General features: G+C 43.2%; 1 protein-coding gene across 1 annotated transcript in view; it reads left to right on the forward strand.

Moving 5' to 3' along the window:
- GRHL2 (grainyhead like transcription factor 2) overlaps window positions 1–19,537 on the forward strand; it is a gene marked incomplete at its 5' end in the record, with an annotated part of 87,348 nt that overhangs the window by 35,320 nt on the left and 32,491 nt on the right. The window contains one exon of the mRNA XM_080647232.1: window positions 5,844–5,938. Coding sequence (XP_080503358.1) covers window positions 5,844–5,938 — 95 coding nt within the window. The remainder of the gene's footprint in view (window positions 1–5,843; window positions 5,939–19,537) is intronic.

Below are 19,537 nucleotides of genomic sequence, written 5' to 3' on the forward strand. Positions count from 1 at the left end.
TGTGCATTTTAATGCCAGGAGATGACAATGCCCTTACGAAAGGAATGAGTGTTTTAGGATGGGACTGCAGGCTTGAGAACAAGCGGACTTCTTGGAGCAGGTGGTACACCAGTCTACCACATAGTTAACTGCCCTGTCTTCCTAGATGGGGTGTTTGTGTCCACCCCAGAGGGAAAGGATCGAGAAGAATAAGCTGTCACATAGGCTTCATTGATGGTTTGCATAGGACCTCAATGACAGACATAGTGCTTTCTAAGACCATAAGGATGCACCCAAAAGTTTCAGTGATTTTCCTTTGCCCTAGAACTGTGCTCCTCCCATTGTGGTCTGACATCAGACTGGCAGCATCAGCCCACCCGGGAGCTTGTGAGAAGGCCAATTCTTTGCCACATCCTACACATACTGAATCTTGGGGAATGGGCCCAGACAACTGCATTTTTCCAAAGCCCTACAGGTGAATCTGATGCACCCCAACGTTTGAGAAGCACCATTCTAGAACATCTACTGAAGCCTATAAGGTATAGGCATCCAGACTCATCCTATGTCTTTGGGGGGCACCCTAACAGGCCCTAGAGAATGTACATGGCTGTGCACTCCCTTACTCCTCGCTCTGACATTCCAAGGACACACGCAACCATAGAGGACTCTGGAAAGTTTAACTCTATCACTCGCAACATGACTTAACAATGAGATCGACTTCATGTTTGTTTCATCAGACAAACTCCCATTTCTTCTTCCCATGGTTTTCTTCTTCTTGATAATTAAAGCTAGTCGTGCATTGTTGGATCGTCCGTTTGTGTGCAAATTACTAAGATTAATAAAAACTACCTTTTAACTCAGATTCAATTAGCATGCATTTTTTTTTTAGAGACCCATTTCAACCAATTATAATTTTGTTCCATCATGCTGGTTTTTACTGTAGAAACATCTCAGCCGTTTTCCTATGTATATCCCCATCCTCACCATGATGTTAGTTTATATAGATATTTACACACCGGTGTACAAAACATGTAGCTTTTATATTGTTTCATCGCTGGCTTTTAGGAAAAGCAAGTCCATCCGAAATGTAATATGGTCACAATTATGTGCTGTATCATGCTTTTTAAAGCGGGGTGATTATTTTTCAGCAATAGTGGCTCTCATGCAAAAAAAAGTCACTCACTAAAATCACATGACTTCTCGATGATTAGAGGGAATGTCAGATGGAGGGGATTGAATGGTGACCCTCAAAAATGATACGTTCATGTTCTAACGTCACAGGGGTGGGCAAACTTTTCGACTCGAGGGCCACAATGGGTTCTTAAACTGGACCGGAGGGCCGGCACAAAAGCATGGATGGAGTGTTTGTGTGAACTAATATAAATTCAAAGTAAAGGAGCGGAGGGGAGAGCAAGAGAACCGGATAGAACAGCCGGATCTGGCCCGCGGGCCGTAGTTTGCCCACGGCTGTAGAACCTGTACATATGATCTTATTTAGAAAAAAAAGGACTTTACAGATGTCATTAAGTTAAAGATCTCAAGATGAGATTATCCTGATGAGGATGAACTTTGAATTCAATGACAAGGTTTCAGAAGAGAAGGGAGAAATAGACCCCACGGCACAGGGGAGAAGAGCATGAGAACAGCGGCAGCATTGGAGGGCACATCTACAAGCCAAGGGACACCCAGGGTTGCCAGCAACCACCAGAAGCCAGGGGAGAAGTGTGGGGCCCATTACTGTTCAGAGCCTCCAGAAAGAGCCAGACCTGCTGACACCTTGATTTGGAACATCTGGCCTCCAGAACTGTGAGAGAATAAGCTTCTATTGTTCTAAACCTGCAGGTTTGTGGTAATGTGTTATGGCAACTCTAGGAAACTAAGCTCATTGCACCAGCTCATTAAAAATAGCTTCTACTGGTTGTAGCTGCCAACATTTACAAAACCTACGTTTGAGAAACTTACTTAAGGAACTAAGTTAAGGAAGGCTTAACACCAAGTGGCTGAATTTCTATTTTTACACCATAAGTCATACACACCTTTGAGCAAGCAACACTCATCAAAGGACACATTAACACAGTTTTCAGAGCAGGAGATACATCCATTAGCATTTCATTCACTGGACAAATATGCATGTGGACAAAGCACCATCAGTGTGCGTACGGTGTTGAGCCACTTAGAAAACCTTGACAGTCACGAAGTAGTAGGTGAATGGCTTAGAGCAGTGGTTTTTCAACCTTTTTCATCTCATGACACACATACACTAGTGACTAAAGTTCTGCGGCACACACACAAATACATTTTTTGTTGATCTGACAAAATAAATAGGTATAATTTTGGTTCATTCATACTGGATGGCTATTGTTGTGTTGGCTGTTGTCATTTTTTATTTTTTGACAATCTAAGGGTACAGAGGTCAGTGCCCCTGACTAAATTGCTTGTTTTAAAATTCTTGCAGCACACCAGTTGAAAATCCCTGACTTAGAGACTAAAATCAAAGGATCGAGATGAATAGGCATTTCTTATATTTCATAATTAGAGGAGCATGTGACATCAGTCTTTGTTGTATTTTTTTTGTTTAGAATGCCTAGGGATCCGCTCATTCACTCATTTACTCACTTATTCAACTAACGTATGTGGTACATCTTATTTGTATGATGGTAAACTCTGAGACAGAGCAGTATTTAAGATACGTTTCTTGCCCTCATATAGCATACTAGTATATAACTAATACGAAATGCTGGTGATAAGTAAACAAATGCATGAAATATTGGTACATGCTGTGAAGGAAAGAAACAAGCTAATGTAACCTCCCGATATGAAGTAGCCTCATCTGTCTTGTCCCTTTGTGTGCAAATTAAACTTGACTGGAATCGAACCTGGGACCCTTCAGTCTCTGGGGCAATGCTCTATCCACTAAGCCAAACTGGCTAGGGCAAAAGTATTTTTCATAAGTTTATTTATTGACATGAAAAGATGCTGAAGATGTATTAAGGGGGGAAAGCTATTTGAAAATTAATTGTTACAATGTTGTTTAAAAATATTTATACATTTTGGAGAAAGGAAGACAGAGACTGAGATAAGAAAAATAAAGTATATACAGATATGTTTTTAGTGGTTGTTTGTCAGTGAGTAGATTGTGGCTACTTTTAAATATTTTTCTTATTTGTTCATGGTCTCTGACTTTCCTATGGGGAACACACAAGATTTTATAATAAAGTGTGTTTGCTTTATTTAACATGTAAAGATATATACAGTTTTGTTTGCTTCAGAGTTTTCCTTGGGCAACCAATAGGAACACGAACAAAGGACATGAAGAGGCAGTTTTTATAAGGAGATACTGGTTTGCTACCCTGGAAGTGAAGAAATGCTTGGATTCATATCTGATAACAGAAATGCAAATATAACATCATTAGGATACCACTTTGTACTTATGGGATTGGCCCCCAAAGTAGAAATTTGGTGAAAAAGAAGGGAAGTAGAATTCTTGTAGGAGTCTAGACTGATATGACCCATCCTCGGGAATAAGTCTGGAGGGCCATTCTGGAGAGCACATCCACGTAGGTTTCTCTGTGATTAACCATCAGTCAGGGTCCAGTAATAAGGAGTTTTATTTAGATCAGAACAAAACACAAAATCCAACTGCCTTTGTTCTATTCTGGGTTATTTTCAGCTTGTTGGTTTTATGGACTTTATTTTATTATTATTATTTGAATGATGGATATAAAAAGCAAGTAGGAGTACTACTCTCAACCTAATTCACAAAACGGAATGAGTTGTATTCATAAGAGAAAGTAATTACAGTTTTGGTGAAGGATGACATGAATTTAGGTTTTGTGACAAATGAGGAATAAACAGTTAAAATGATTACATATGTGAGCTTTAGGGAAACAGACTACAACATTTTAAAGCATTAACTTAGGGAACCCGGAACACCACCACCCTGGAGTGGGACGAGGAAACAACCATTTGACCAGAAACATGGCAGGTTTTGTAGACAATGAACACTTTGTACATCCTGGAAGTCAGCTGTAGTAACTACCTCCCATCCTAACTCAGAAGGAAAATTGTAAGAGGTCTATTTGTTTTATGAATATTATAATTGAGTCTTCCTCTGACCCCCTGTGTGGGGTGGGCTATGACTGCACAGAGTAAGTGTACGGGGCCTAATCAAGAAGGATGTGGTAGGTCAGGGGGAAAGATTTAGCCTTAGGAAAAATTATGAAAAGTGCATGGTCATAGTTTCATTTTAAAAAAGTTATTGCGGAGGCTTAGAGTGGAAGAACATGTGTGATTAGGTGATCAGTTTGTGAATAAACCTGGTCTCAAAGAAAAGCAGAAGGGTTTTATCATGATGCCAGCCAAGTAGGATGTGACCAATGTTTATTTAGTACCCAAGGGACAGAATTAAGGTAGGATGTCATATCTTAGGAGGCCAAGAGTGGGGAGAAAAAGAACCTCAGATGGCAGCCATAAGCTAGAAACCTCAGGCAGTAGTGAGCAGTAACACTGGGAATATCATGTCCAGACCTGCAGACCAACTGAGGCCGTGACTGTGGAGACAGTGAGCAATGAAGATTTTTATCACAGGTGTGTTTGAGGTACCAGAGAGCTAGACTACCAAAGGGCCCATCTCTGAGGAGAGAGGATGAATTGTGACTGATGGTCCCCATGGAATTCTATGTAGCTGCAGTTAGATTGGAAAGGTCCAGAGTGAGGCTTGCCAGAAAAAATACAGGGTGCCCAGTTAAATTTGAATTTTTGATGAAGAATAAATACTTTTTTTTGATAAGTATATCCCAAATACTTGCTAAATCTGGCAACCCTACCCATAGCTCAGTACAATTTGTGAAAATGAAAGCTATGTATGCAGGCAAATCAACACAACTTATAAGAATACTAGAGGCCCAGTGCATGAAATTCTTGCACGGGTAGGGTCCCTAGCAGCTGCCGGCTGCTGGCCGGGGCCTTCCTTCATTCCATGCCATCCCCTGTTGGTCAGCGCACATTATAGTAAGCGATTGAACTCCTGGTTGGTTGAACTCCCGAGGGGACACTTTGCATATTAGGCTTTTATATATATAGATGCCCTGATTGATGTGGCTCAGTTGGTTGGAGTGTTGTCTGATATACCAAAGGGTGGTGGATTCAGTCGCTGGTCTAGGCAGGTGCAGGAGGTGACCCACTGATGGAGTCTCTCTCTCTCTCTCTCTCTCTCTCTCTCTCCCTTTAAAAAATCATTATCTCTCTTTACCCATTATCTCTCTTTCTCTCTCTCTCTTCCTCTCCCTTTAAAAAATCAATTAAAAAAATAAAAAGAAAAGAATACATTAATAGCTAGTGTTTGTGGGATGGATAATAGGGATTAAAGCAATAAATAAGTACTACATAAATAGTGAACTGAGTATGATTCCCTCAACCTTTCCCAGAATTTCCTCCTGAAGTCCTGATGACACTGCCTGGCTGATGAACAGAATATTCTGTTCTATGAAACAATCCCTATGTAATACCCTGGCACTTCCAGCACACTTAAGTGGCAGGAAAGTGAGTAGGAGAAGGAATGGGTAGGAGACAAGGGACTCAGGAAGGAAAGCATAATTTTATAAACCTAATAAAAAATGACACTAATGAACAAATCAGTTAGGAACATTGCTTCACCTAAGATTTAGTCTTTTAATAGAGGCACATGTTTATATTCTTATAAATATTAGTGAAAGAATATCAGCAAGTATAAATCCATAGCTGTTGCCATAGAAACAGCTAGAAGAAGAGGCAACGTTTCAGTTTCCCCATTGGAAAAATGACAGTTCTATACATGTCACTGAGTAACTCTGATTCTTAAAACCATTTCTTTTCTAATGTTACAGCGGATTACAAGGAGAGCTTTAATACGATTGGGAACATCGAAGAGATTGCATATAACGCCGTTTCCTTCACCTGGGATGTGAATGAGGAGGCCAAGGTGAGTGAAAAAGTAGCACTGATTCATGGTTTAGAACTTTTAAGTAATGTGTCCTTTCTCTGCAGGTGATTTTTTTTTTTTTTTTTGCAACAGGCTTTATAGGTAGGGAAAGATCTGTTAACTTGAGCCAGAACAAAAGGAAATGAACCCATTATCTTTCTCTAGAAGTCACACACATTCAATTCTGTGGAGCAACATTGCCTTCTTTGGGGGGAAAGGAGAAAAGGACGGGTACCTGTGCCTCTGTGGCCTCCTGCGGGGTGCCCCAGACCCACGTCTCTCCAAAGTCTCCAGGCTCCATTTTAGCCCTTGGGTCTGGCCAAGAGTGGGCCACGAAACCTTTCCAACCTGCTCTATAGACTTTTCCCGAACCCCTTCTCACTGCAGCCTTCTTCAGGGAGAAAGGGTTCAGAGCTAATGCTTCATAGGTAAGGGCCTGGGAATGTCTCCTGACCCCATGATTCCTTCCACGTGTAACCTGCTTGAGGGAGGGGGCAGGAAGCAGGGCCACAGGCCTCTGAACTCACTCCCAGAGGTTCCCCCCCACTGTGACCTTGAGCCATTTTTTCCTTGTTCACTGCTTAAGCTTTCTCGATCTCTCTCTGGTGCCAGCATGATTTAAAAGGGCAAGAGTAACGCCTCCAGCAAGGTGTGCCCTGGGGGTTCCGCCGTTGACAGGGTGAACAAGAGAGACTCCCTGGTTCTCCTGTTTGCTTTCGGGCCGCGAGTCTCTTGAGTGTATGAAAACTCCAAACTGTTCTGTCTGCTCTCTTCTTTTCTGTGTTGTATAGCTTCTGACTCTGATCCTTCTTTTGCACTAAAGAGAAGTTTCCCGACGAAACCTAAGTTTGTTTTGTACTTCAGTTATGTACCATCTAGGAGGGCGTTACAAAACTTTGTCTTCAAACTAATGAAAAGGTCAGTGTAAACAAACTCCCTTCAATGCTCTATTGTCTGCAAGCAGGGAAGGCTGGGTGAGAGAGGAAACTGGATTTGAGTTTGCGGGCAGGACTTATGGAAGAAGATGAATTGCTCAGTGTCTCATTTCGCTCACGTATAAAACAATGTAAATGGAATTGGCTTTCGGCCCAAGAAAGGTGACTTAAATAGGCAAGCAGCAAGCGTGCCAGGGAGCTAGAAGGAAGTGGGCCTCACAGCTGGGGGCAGTCAGGTCCCACGCAGAACTGTAGGGAAGCTTCTTCTAGGGTCCATTCACCTCCATTTAAAGCTCCTTGTCCAGGGCCGGCCGGTGTGGATCAGTGGTTAAGCGTTGACTTAAGAACCAGGAGGTCACGGTTCGATTCCTGGTCAGGGCACATGCCCGGGTTGCAGGCCCAGTGCGTGGGGGTATGCGGGAGGCAGCGGATCAATGATTCTCTCTCATCACTGATGTTTCTACCTCTCTCTCCCTCTCCCTTCCTCTCTGAAATCAATAAAAATATATTTTAAAAAAGTTTCTTGTTCAAGCCCCAGACTTTCCCTTCGTTCTCTTCTCTCAGAGGCTGGGTTACTGGGCTAGACAAAGAAGATGCATCGCGCAAGGCACAGCCGGGCTGGGGTTAGAATCCTTAGCAAGTCATCTTACCTCAACTCCTTTCATCAAAACAAAATGAAACAAAACGAACTTTTCCAAATAAACTCTGCCCTGCCAGGTCTGGTGTGTGTGATGTGTGAAGACCCAGTGCTCTGGGGGAGGGCAGGGGCACCGATAACCGCACAGCATGTGTGAGGAGCGAGGGGTGACAGCGGGGTCCGATCCTTGTCAGTGTAAAGGAGCTATAAATGCGGGTGTAATTGCAGCCCTGACGTTCATTATCATGTAGTCTGTGCTAACGAGTGCTAGTGGGTGAACGCCTTAATGGTTATGTGTCAGTAGGGACCCTTGAAAGAAAATGCCAAAACCGAAGGGACAGCTTGAGTGACGGAGGCGCTGAGGTGCCACAGCGCGATAGGGAATTTGGGTGGAGATGACCCTTCTTCCAGCCTCATTAAGACAATTCCATTCTGTACCCGGGGCGGAAGCTCACTTCTCTTGTTCAAACACGTTGGAACATGTGTGCTGTTCCAATGTCACTGATTTAACTCACAGCTGCTTCTTGTAGCAAAATTTGCTTGTTTCTTTATTACATATATTTTAGCTACTAATACTTGATTTTTGCAATTGTATGCAATCTGGGTTAACCAATAAGTAAAAAAAAAATAGTTTCTAATAATTTCCCCAAAGGACTGGAAAGGCTTTTAAAGAAAAACCATAAAAATCAACTTGGTTTCATTAGTGAGGCCAAGAAGATTTTTTTCTCATCAACTTGCAGAGCCTAAGGCCGTGGTTGGCAAACTGCGGCTCGCGAGCCACATGCGGCTCTTTGGCCCCTTGAGTGTGGCTCTTCCACAAAATACCACGGCCTGGGTGAGTCTATTTTGAAGAAGTGGCGTTAGAAGAAGTTTAAGTTTAAAAAATTTGGCTCTCCAAAGAAATTTCAATCGTTGTCCTGTTGGTATTTGGCTCTGTTGACTAATGAGTTTGTTGACCACTGGCCTAAGGTATTTCTTTAAAATGTTACTGATTTTAGCCCTGGCTGCCGTAACTCATTTGGTTGGGTGTCATTCTGTGCACCACAAGGTTCCCGGGTTCCGTTCCCTGTCACAGCACATGCCTGGGCTGCAGGCTGGATGGCCTGTAGGGGGCGCTACAGGAGGCAGCCCATTGATGTTTTGCTTTCATATCATTGTTTCTCCCTTCCTCTCTCTCTAAAAGTCAATAAAAAAATCTTTAAAAAATAAAATCAAGTATTATTGATCCTGTATAATAAAAGGGTAATATGCAAATTGACACTAATGGCAGAATGACCCAGGAACAGCCAATCGCTATGATGCACACTGACCACCAGGGGGCAGACGCTCAACTCAGGAGCTGCCCCCTGGTGGTCAGTGTGCTCCCACAGAGGAGCTTCACTCAGCCTTAAGCCGGGCTGACAGCTACGAGTGCAGCAGCGGTGGCGGGAGCCTCTCCCGCTTCCTCGGCAGTGCTAAGGATGTCCCACTGCAGCTTAGGCCCAGGCCTAAGCCATCAGTCAGACATCCCCTGAGGGCTCCCAGGCTGCCAGAGGAATGTCTGACTGCTAGCTTAGGCCCTATCCCCCGCGGGGCAGGCCTCAGCTGGCAGGTGGACATCCCCTGAGGGGTCCCGGACTGCGAGAGGGCGCAGGCCAGGCTGAGGGACCTCCCCCCCCCCCCCCCCGAATGCACTAATTTTTGTGCACTGGGCCTCTAGTTTTATAATAAGCAGACTGCATAAAACAAAGCATGTGGTTGAGTAAAAAAGTTTTTAACACAACAAGAAGTAAAAGGTGTCTTTCCCACAGTGGAATTGTTTGTGATTTTCATATCATGGACTTCCCAGGAGCAGTTAAGTTTGCTTTTGAGTTCCTGTTGGCAGCATCCGCACAGAAATCTCTTGTAGGCTTCAGGGCTGGGGCCCCATGCAGTGTCATGTGATGCTTTGGTTTATGTGACCAGAGGACCAAATTTGTGGTCTGCAGCCTTCAATGGTCCACAGAACGTATATGTGTTTGTAACATACATTTACATTATTTCAAAAATTTAATTTTTTTTGCCCACATTTAATAATCAGGAGGTTTCTTTAATCTAGGTTTCTAGATTCTTTTGGGTGGTTAAAGAATACAGCAACCATAAGCCCAAGTGTTTGCAAGGCCACAAGTGGTTCTTGTGAGGTGGGCATTTGACTTTCCAGGCCCCAGTCCTACCCCCTCAGACAGCCGAATATGCAGTTCACATCTTCACCGGTTTTCCGTGTTGGGGAATGCAGTGACACCTGGAGGGTGACCGAGTAGAGCCAAGAGAAATGGAACCAGGATCCCCGCCAGCATTCCCTGGTCCCTTTGGCAGCAGGCCAGAAGGTGACTGGGTTGGCACGTTGGCACTGTGAAAGAGAGTGGCTGTGACATACTTTCCAATGCCCATAATGGCGTCAAATCTTGATCTTTGAAGATGTTTTAAAAAACACCAGAAATCACTTGGGTCCAAATATAAATACACATCAACCAGTTGGACATGACCACCTTAGGGTTAAAAATGAGATTTCTTTGTACACTTGAAACTTACATGATCCCATTAACCAATGTCCACCTAATACATTTAATTTAAAGAATGAGATTACTTTTCTACAAGACCGACTTGGAAGAAGGCAGTGTCGGAAGAGACGTGACAAATAAAATTTGAGCCACAGCAGTGTCATTGGAGAAACCATATATCTTCCCAAGATGACTGTGTTAAAGGATAGTTTTTATTTGGATATTTAAGTTTTGGTGCATTTATTTAAAAAAACAAACAACAGTCAGTATTTGGTTTTCTTACTACATATGCATCATCAAGAGCTAATGATAAGGTGATAGATTTTTCCAGAGCACCTTCTTACGTTTTCCTTTTCTTGCTGCATTTTACTTTCACCTCTCGTTTAGCATGAACAGAAAAAAAAAGAATGTGAAATTCTAATCATTTAGTTTATTTAAGGAAAAAGTTTGACCTGGGAAGGTGTTAAAACGATTATTTAAACGAGGTTTGGAATGAACTGATTTCTGGTATCAATGGCAGCGTGAATCTGGCAGAGCTATCCCTGAGTTCTTCCACCCAGAACCGGTTCTTCTGGCTGTGCCACCCGTCTTCCTGCACAATGACAGGGGCAGCAGCAATAGTCTCCAACAGGACATCCCCCCCACCCCCCCGGTCTGTACGCTGCTGTAGTGTGAACGGGTGTCCCTGGGTCCCTGGCAATGACTCAGGTGGCATCTAGGTGGGTAAGGTTGGGAGTCCCAGTCCACTCTGTTACAGCTGGGAAGTTGATGGGGGATGGGCAGCAGCAGGTGACAGAGGAAAGAGCACTGAAGTGGGGTTCAGGCACCCGGATGCTCATCTTGGCACCGGAAGAGCTGGCTTTGTGACTTCTCCCTGCTGAGCCTCACTCTCCCCAGCTGGAAGGAGAGTGGGGATTATCAAAATAGATTATGAACATCAACAGATGGTTAAGGTTCCATCCATAGGCTTCTAACAGGAGCCCTGCTGTGATACCTCCTTTCACATGACTCCCATTCACAGGGTCATTGCAGATTTTCTTTCTCCCCTTAGCCAAGCACTGGCACCTACAAAGTAGATTGATGGGTCGCTAACCCCCAAGTGGAGGAATTCCCACGGAAGACGCTATTGGGTTATTGAAGAGCGGTGAGCTCAGGTTCCTGGCATCGAGTGCCGGTTTTCTCTTTGCGATGACATCATCCCCCAGAGCAGGAGCACCGCAGGCCCCCCCTCTCCCACATTTCCGAGGGGATTCTTGAAACCGGGCCCCTTCTCTTTGTCCAGCGCATTTTCTCTGTTCACAACGGATTCAAGCTTAAGCCAACCTCGGTGCGCTGCCCAGGCCTCTCTCCGGTGGCCACAGGAATTCCTGGAGCATTGAGATGCTCCCTCGTGTGCTTTGAGGAACAAGTTGCCTTTTTGTGCCTTTTCACTGGAACGCCATACCGATTCCCCCCTCTCTCTACACTTCACCCCCCCCCCCCCCCGTGGTTTCTGACTGCCCAAGAAGGAGACTTCTTTCCATGAACCCCTTTCTCATCCCTCTGCACCAAGCCTTTTGGGATGCTCTGGCGTCAGTGAAAATGCTCCTCCTCCTGTATACCAGCTCCGCTAACTCACCAAGCAAACAAAGAAATCCACTACTGACCCACCTCCCTGTCTCTAAGATTTTTTTTTAAAAATCTATTATAATTCAGTAATATGAAAATTTTTCTCTCCTGGGTTACCCTCTGCTGCCTTCTGGCCTAGCACCTCTGCCTGCAGGAGTAGAACCATTACCCTCTGGGGTGAGGCCTGTCCTGCCCTCCTTCCGCCCTCCGTGTTGAATTGTAGGAGGGGCTTTGGGGATTGGATAGTCCAGCCCTCTGCTTTGCAAGATCAGTGGTAAAAGTTCCTCCTGCATTTGGGGGTTTGGGAGAACTTTCAGACAGGAAGTTGTTGCAATTTTAGAGAGGGCCAAGGACACAGATAAGGCATATGTATTTTTTCATCCCTGTTAAACAAATTTTTGTGGTAAGATTGGGGGTGGGCAAGACTGAGACCTGGATGGGATGGGGTGGGGAGCAGAGAGGCTGAGAGATGTCGTAAATCATTTTCCTGTGCATCTCAGATTCTCATTCCACTAAGTATCGACTTTCTACATACCAGGCACTTCGCGATTGGCAAGTGCAAAAGTGGGCTTTGAACCCACATCCCTCGGAGTCCAGAGTCCATGCTCTTAACCGTCCCAATAGAGGGTAATCTGCAATTTTTTTAGGCCCAAACATGCTATGATGTTCTTTCTCAAAGAAATCTATAGGGTACAATGCATGTAGTTCCCGAAAGAAAGGAAACAAATGAACAGCCCCATTTTCTTTACCAAAGCAGTTCAATCAAGTCATCCTACTTTTGCCACCCTCTGTCTGTCCCCTGCCCACTAAGATAGCCTTGCTGGTCCACCTCTAGCACACAGGCCTCTCCCTATCCATGTCTTCGGTTGCTCTGTTACATTACCTGTTGATATCATGCTAGTACATGTTATTGACCAGAGTGGATTTGGGAGTGAGGACTATTAGGATTCCTTGCCATCTTCAACTGAGTGTGTGTATATGTGTGTGTGTGTGTGTGTATTAGCCTAACATCAATGATCTCATTTGCAGAATTACTGCAATTAATACTGTCTGTATTAATTCAATATCAGTGCATGCTTTCTCATATTGATACATATCAGTGTTTTTTTCTTCATACCTTTACACATTTATTCTCCATTTTCCCCACTTATCTCTAGCTTTTTTCTCTAGTGTCCAGATTTTTACTTTTAAGTATATTTCCATATACTTTTATGTGTTTTTTTTTTCCTGCTATGAACAGGGAAGACTATTCCTTACTCTTTCTTTTTTTTCAATACTATGCAGGAAGCATAGCATAAAAAACTTCAAAGCAAGAACAGTGATTGTTATCAGAGAAAATGAAGGTTGCAGAGGGCACACAATGACTATCTGCTTTATGTTTGCAACTTAAGAAATCCAATAAACAAAACCCACATTCACCAAGCTGGTAAATTGGAAATAAATATTTACATACTAGAGGCCCAGTGCATGAAATTCGTGCATGGGTAGGGGCCCTAGGCCTGGCTGGCAATCAGGGCCGATCAGGGCCTTCCTTCATTCCACACCGCCCCCTGGTGGTCAATGCACGTCAGCAAGCAGTTGAACTCCCAAGGGGACAATTTGCATATTGGTCTTTATATAGGATAAGCAATGTTTATATGTAAATTCCTCAAACTTTGGGTTCCTTTAGATGCTTTCAATGAATGTATTTACAAAGGAGATTTCATGTAAGTTTTGACATTGTGAGGAAATGCAAGGTGAGGGGACACATGCTGATATTACCTCTGGACCATATTTTCCTTAAATTTTTGCCTTTTTTATTGCCTTTGGTCTGATTTTGTTCTATTACTAAGGGAGATAGCATAAACCAGTGGTCGGCAAATTGCGGCTCATGAGCCACATGCGGCTCGCGAGCCGCGGTTTGCTGCTCTGTTGACTAATGAGTTTGCCGACCACTGGGATAGGGGCTTAATCACAAGGAACAATAACAACCTGTAATTATTGGAATCGAGAGTCTAGGTCAGTGGTCGGCAAACTCATTAGTCAACAGAGCGGCAAACCGTGGTTATGCCGACCACTGGCATAAACCATCTGAGACTCAGTGTGAGGGATGGGAACATGGATGTGCCAAGAGGAGTCAGCTGGAGGAGCAGGAAGATAAGTGGAAGTTGGGACTAAAAAGGTCTCTTCTATGGAAGCAAATTCATCCTGACGGATACAAATGACGTGGACATAATGCGGCGGCAGAGCCCGTGGCTGCCTGTCACAGGACGTTGGATGGACTCAGGTCATGGCCTGCTTGGTGCTGCGAGACAGAACTAGTGCTATCATGTCGGATTGCTTACTTTTTCCACATGGATCCAGGTTTCTTTTTTACTATTATTCTTTAAAATATTTATTGTTGAAAGTATTACGTATGTCCCTCTTTTTCCCCCATTGACCCCTTCTAGTCCGTCCCCCGCTCCCGGCAGGTCTTCTTTCTTTTCTCACCGTATGGCCAATCCTTTTTTTTCCCAGGGATGTCATTTCAAGAGACAACCAGTGGCCAGCAAGTCAGATTAGCTTTTTGCTTTATCAGCTGCGAATGAATAGAAAACACAGCCTCTCATTACCTCAATTTTAGTCACTCAAAAGGGTGGAAATGGCAGTCCTTTGATTGTGGCCTATGAAAGGTGGTAAATTGGAGAAAATGTAGGTGTTCTAACCTTCTTGTACACCGTGAACTGTTGAGTCTCTCAGGGTGGAAAATAAGGTTATGCTAATTGAAAGGCTGACTTGAAATTCAGTACCAAATCATGGCAGATCCATTAAATTGTTCCAAATGTATTATTTCGTTCCCTCCTTCCTTTTCTCTCTCAACATTTTTTTGGGGCGTCTAAAATATTTAATCTGTTTTTATTGGGCTCCCACTGTGGACCAAGCACAATGCCTGAGAAAATGAGTTTTTCAGTCTGGATAATCAGGCTGGCTACCAGGGAGAAGAGAAGATATATGGAAGGTTAGAGGATATTATAGCGCATCTTCCATAGTCTCAAAAGTAAAGAAGAGGCTGGGGCAGGCTCCTGGGAGGGGTCTTAAAAGGTCAGGACACACACTGTGAAGCAGGGCAAATGGCATTTTTATGTGTTTGCTGGGGCGTGGTGTTGGTGATGGAAGCTTTATAAGGGAAAGGTAAACATTTGCTGGAGTCTTTGGTATTGAATTTAAACAAAGCCATGCCTTTGTTTCAGTTTTATAAGGTAATGGATGGCAGGAAAAGCTATAAAGCTGGAGTTAATTCATACATAGAAGGAGTAATCTTTGGAAGGCATCTCACTGAAGATATCAACAGCTTGATCTTCTGTTAGAATGTAGAGTATCTGTGGTTTCTGACCTGAATCCTACATAGGGTTCTATAACATACATGCATAAACCGTTGTGTGTATGTAGAGAATTAGATTACATACTTGGACTGGTGTGTGTGTGTGTGTGTGTGTGTGTGTGTGCATGCACCACGGTTAATATTTGTTTAGTGATTACCATATACCAGGCACTCTGTCAGGTGTTTTTTATACATTATATCGTATTTATGTTTTTAAGTGGATATAATTTTTCATGGAAATAATGAAGAATGTGAAGCTCAGAGAGGTGAGCAAGCTGACCTAAGGTTGCCAGCTACCGCATAGCCTCCTGGGCTGTCGGGGGCACATGCTCTTTCCACACTGCCTTTTGTATTGGGAGGATCTAATAGTAATGTCTTCTGCATTATCTCTGGCAAAAGGGCAACCATTCCTTCAAAGCTTTACTCCTGCTGCATATTATACTCTGGGCCAGGCAGTGGGGATTCATGGACAGATAAGCCAAGCAGAGTATCTGTTGTCAGAACAGTTTGGCTAGGCAGGGACCTGAGACATAGCTGTAAATTACTGTATTAAGACATAGAAAATGACAGTGACTCCAAAAGTCAGATTATAAGTTGTCAGTGACACGGCCTGTACATTGCCAGTAATTTACATGTGCACATGCGTATAAAAGCCATGTCGAAAGGCATGCACTACATCATTATTTATAAGATGAAATATATAAATATACATAATACATATCAAAAGACTGGGAAAAAAACTAATGTTAAAGAAATTGTTACTCCATATTTCACAGCTCTTTAAAAAAAAGAAAAAAAAAGAGCTATCTTCAGAACTTACTATCAAAGCAAGATACAGATCTGTATGTTCACTGTACTGCCCTCTGTATAAAGGAGAAAGGACATGTGTTTCATAGCCTATTTCTAGAAGAATACAAAAGAAACTAAAGTATACTCAAGAAATGTAGGTTGATTGGGGAACAGTGTGGGGGTAGGGAGTGTTTTCAGTTTACGCTTTTGAATTTTGTGTCATACAAACTCAAAACCAGCTTTAAGTATTAAATATGAACAGAAAAGGTTTAAAACAACAACAAATGATCAGAAAATTGAGTGTGTGAATCCTTCCATCTATGCTTAAATTTTTCCTCTGTGGGAGCTCATTATTTATGAAGCAGCCCCACCCATCCTTATGCAGTGCCCAAATCCCTCCTTCTGAGGTGCTGTTTCACAGGGTCACGTGACAGAGCGGAATGGCAGAATCCCACTGGCTGAGGAGCAATACAGCTCTGCCTGAGACATTTCTCCCTTGCCCTCCCCTCCATAAAGCCTGTGCTCTACCCCTCTGAACGTGCTGGGCAGAGATAGGTTTTATGTTCTCACCTTAAATATTGGTGTGCTCAAATTAATGCGAATGATAACTGATCTACTTTTGAATTCTTTCGAGATAGCATCACAAAATGCCCCCTGGAGAGAATCCAGACGGGAAGCTATTGTAATGGTCCCATTGCAAGGGGGGCTTGAACTGGGGGGCCAGGGGACACGAAGGATGTCAGGCTTGTAGGAGCAGTCGGGGAGGTAAAAGGCATGGGGCTTTGTTGACTGTGCGGTGGGGCTGAGGAAGAGCTTGGAGTCAGAGACTAGGACCAGCTGGATGACAAGGTATCTGAGAAGTCAGAGACCATGGAGGATAGTAAACTCCCTTCGATTTTTCATGGCACTTTGCAGTTTAAAACATGATCTCATTTTATTTTATTTTATTTTATTTATTTATTCTTTTATTTGTTATTTTATTTTATTTTACTTCTTTAATCCTCACCTAAGGATATGTTTTTGTTGATTTTTAGAGAGAGGGGAAGGGAGAGGGAGAGAGAGAGAAACATTGATCAGTTGCTTCCCGTATGTGCCATGACCTGGGATCAAACCTACAACCTAATTATGTGCCCTGACTAGGAATGAAACCCAAAACCTTGTGGTGTATGGAACGATGCTCCAACCAACTGAGCCACCTAGCCAGGGCAAAAACATGAGCTCATTTTAAAGTGTCACAATACTAAGGTAAGGATGGTTACAGCTACTTAAAAAGTGAGGACTAGAAAGATGAAATAACTAGTCCCAGGCCAGAGTGCTAGGATTTGCACTATGTACAGACTTTTTTTGAGCCCCTTGTACATTTTTTTTCTTGCTTTCCTCTCATTTTGCCTTCTGCTTCAGAGAAAACTCTGTCTTTCTTCTTATAAAACTTCACTTGTGAGCTGATCTCATTTAATCCCTGCCTCTGAAGCTCTGAGCTCCCATAACTCCTCCTATTGGCAGCCTCTTATATTCATTCTCTCTCATTGTGTGAGTATCTCTTCCATCTTTGAAGAACACCTCTGCCGGGCCCTGCTGCCCTCTGTCCGTGTTCTTGTCCATCCCTCCTTCCTCTGCCAACTTCCCAGCTGATATGCTTCCTCTCCATCTTCATGTCCTGTCTCACTTGCCCCAGAAATCTAGTTTCCCATCTTTTTCTCCATTAGCCTGGCCTTGGGAAGGGCACAGAGCCTTTTTACTTCTGAACTTGGTGGCCTTTTCTCAGCTCTCACTCTCCTCATCCTCTGTAACTTGGATGTCGGATACTGTGGCCATAGTTCTTGGCTTCAGTGATACACACCCGACCTCATCAAATGTCCATTGTTTGATAACCGTGATATAAGTATCTTGGTTGGCCTCTTCCCTCACCAGCCTTTTTCAGGCTGCTCTTAACTTTCCCAACACAACCCCTCCCCACCCCCGCCCGCCTGGCATTAGGCTGTGTCCTTATTCCAGCTCAGGGCTCCTTCAGGACATCTCCCCTGGCTGACTCGTTGAGCTTTCTCCTTTTCATCATGTGCTTACAGCATGTATAGTGAGTATATACATTATTCAACAGTGAAAACTGTTATATCCCTCCTTTTCTTTAAGCGCAGAGCCCTACCATAGACTTCTCTGTCATCTCTGTCTATAGTTTCTTCCATACATGTGTGTATGTGTGTGTGTGCCTGTGTGTGTGCGTGTGTGCGTGTGCGTGTGTGTGTGTGTGTGTGTATTTGGTGCTCAACTTAGGTTTGTTGATATACAGACAGGTAATATTTTTGAGTATAAATCTGGTCAGCACAACTCACCCTGCTTATTATCTTGACAAATTCAGCTACTCCAAGCAATCTCAACTCTTAAAATGTTTTGCTTAGGAAAGCAAGAGCATAGATAAAGAGGGAAATGCGTATTTAGAAAAGTAATGTTATCTTACCTCATTGGAAAAATATTTGTTGAGCATCTACTGTGGGCCTGGTACTGGGACTAGACTGCGTTTGGGGTTGACAAGGGCCCTCTTCTTATGGGCTTATAGCCTCATGGAGCAGACAGATAACTAAGCACTAAACAGATAAATAACAAGCTAAATCCAAATAGTGTTAAGTGCTATGAAGAAAATAGAAGAGAGCAGGTTGACAGAGTATGCTACTGGTTGTGGGCGGAGGTGCGAGGAGGAGGCAGAAGACAACTCCAGCTAGGGCGGTCAAGGAAGAGCTGAGATTGGACTGAAATCTGAATGAGAAGGAGTGGCATTGTGATGATATGTGGGGACAGCACTGGAGGCAGAGGGCAGAGCAAATGGCAAAGGCTGTCAATGGAGAATACACTTCGTATGTTCTGAAACTGGAAAAAATTGAGTACTAAAAGAATATAGAAAGCTGGTAGGATATGTGAGTAAGCCAGATGTGTATGTGTGTGTATACAGAGGTGCCCAAAGCGTCTATAGGAGAAAATAGAGAAATACACTATCAGGTTTTAAATCATTTCCTGAAAGTGCTATATAAAAGGAGGTGTCAGGGAATCTAGGAGTTTCTCAGATCTTCAACAAAATAGCAAGCTCTCTGAGGGCAGGGAATCTAATCTGGCCTATCATTCTTGTTTCCACCTCCCAGCATAATGTCAGACCCTTGATAAATAGTTGGTGAATTAATGCAGGAAGAAACAAATGAATGCCCAAGACTGAGATTTCACTTGTAACATTACCTACTTTTAGTCTGTCTCTCTGTCTTATTTGGCATTGCATCTGCACCCAAATACAATTGTATAAAATAGAAGAAAAATGCTGAAAATGCAAGAAAACCATCTTGAAGGCCTTTGATAATGCTAAGAACCAAGGAGAAACCACAGTAGGGAAATTGGCAGGAGCACACTGATATATTTTCATATTGTTTGTGTTTTAGAGTGGAAACGCTGGTTTTATGACCCTGTAATTTGGAGGCTAATGCACGTGCCACTTCTTGGAAAAGAGTCTCAACCTTAGGAAATAAAGAGCTTTCATAGTCTTTGATCAGAGGGGTCTTCCTGAAAATGCAAGATACACTTGTTTAAAGAGAAAAACACTTTCCATCAACTCACGGATGTTATGATATTTTAAATTTCAAATTGCTTTGTAAATCAAAGATCAGCCCATTTCTTGTAATAGCAAGCTCTCAGAAAAATCTTGGGTGTTAATAATCAATTTAATGTAGCAATGCTAAAGCCCATCATTGATCTGTGTTTTTTTTAAATAAATCTTACTACATGTACTGCATA

The sequence above is a fragment of the Plecotus auritus genome (assembly GCF_963455305.1).
Source record: "Plecotus auritus genome assembly, chromosome: 11".
Taxonomy (NCBI): Eukaryota; Metazoa; Chordata; class Mammalia; order Chiroptera; family Vespertilionidae; genus Plecotus; species Plecotus auritus.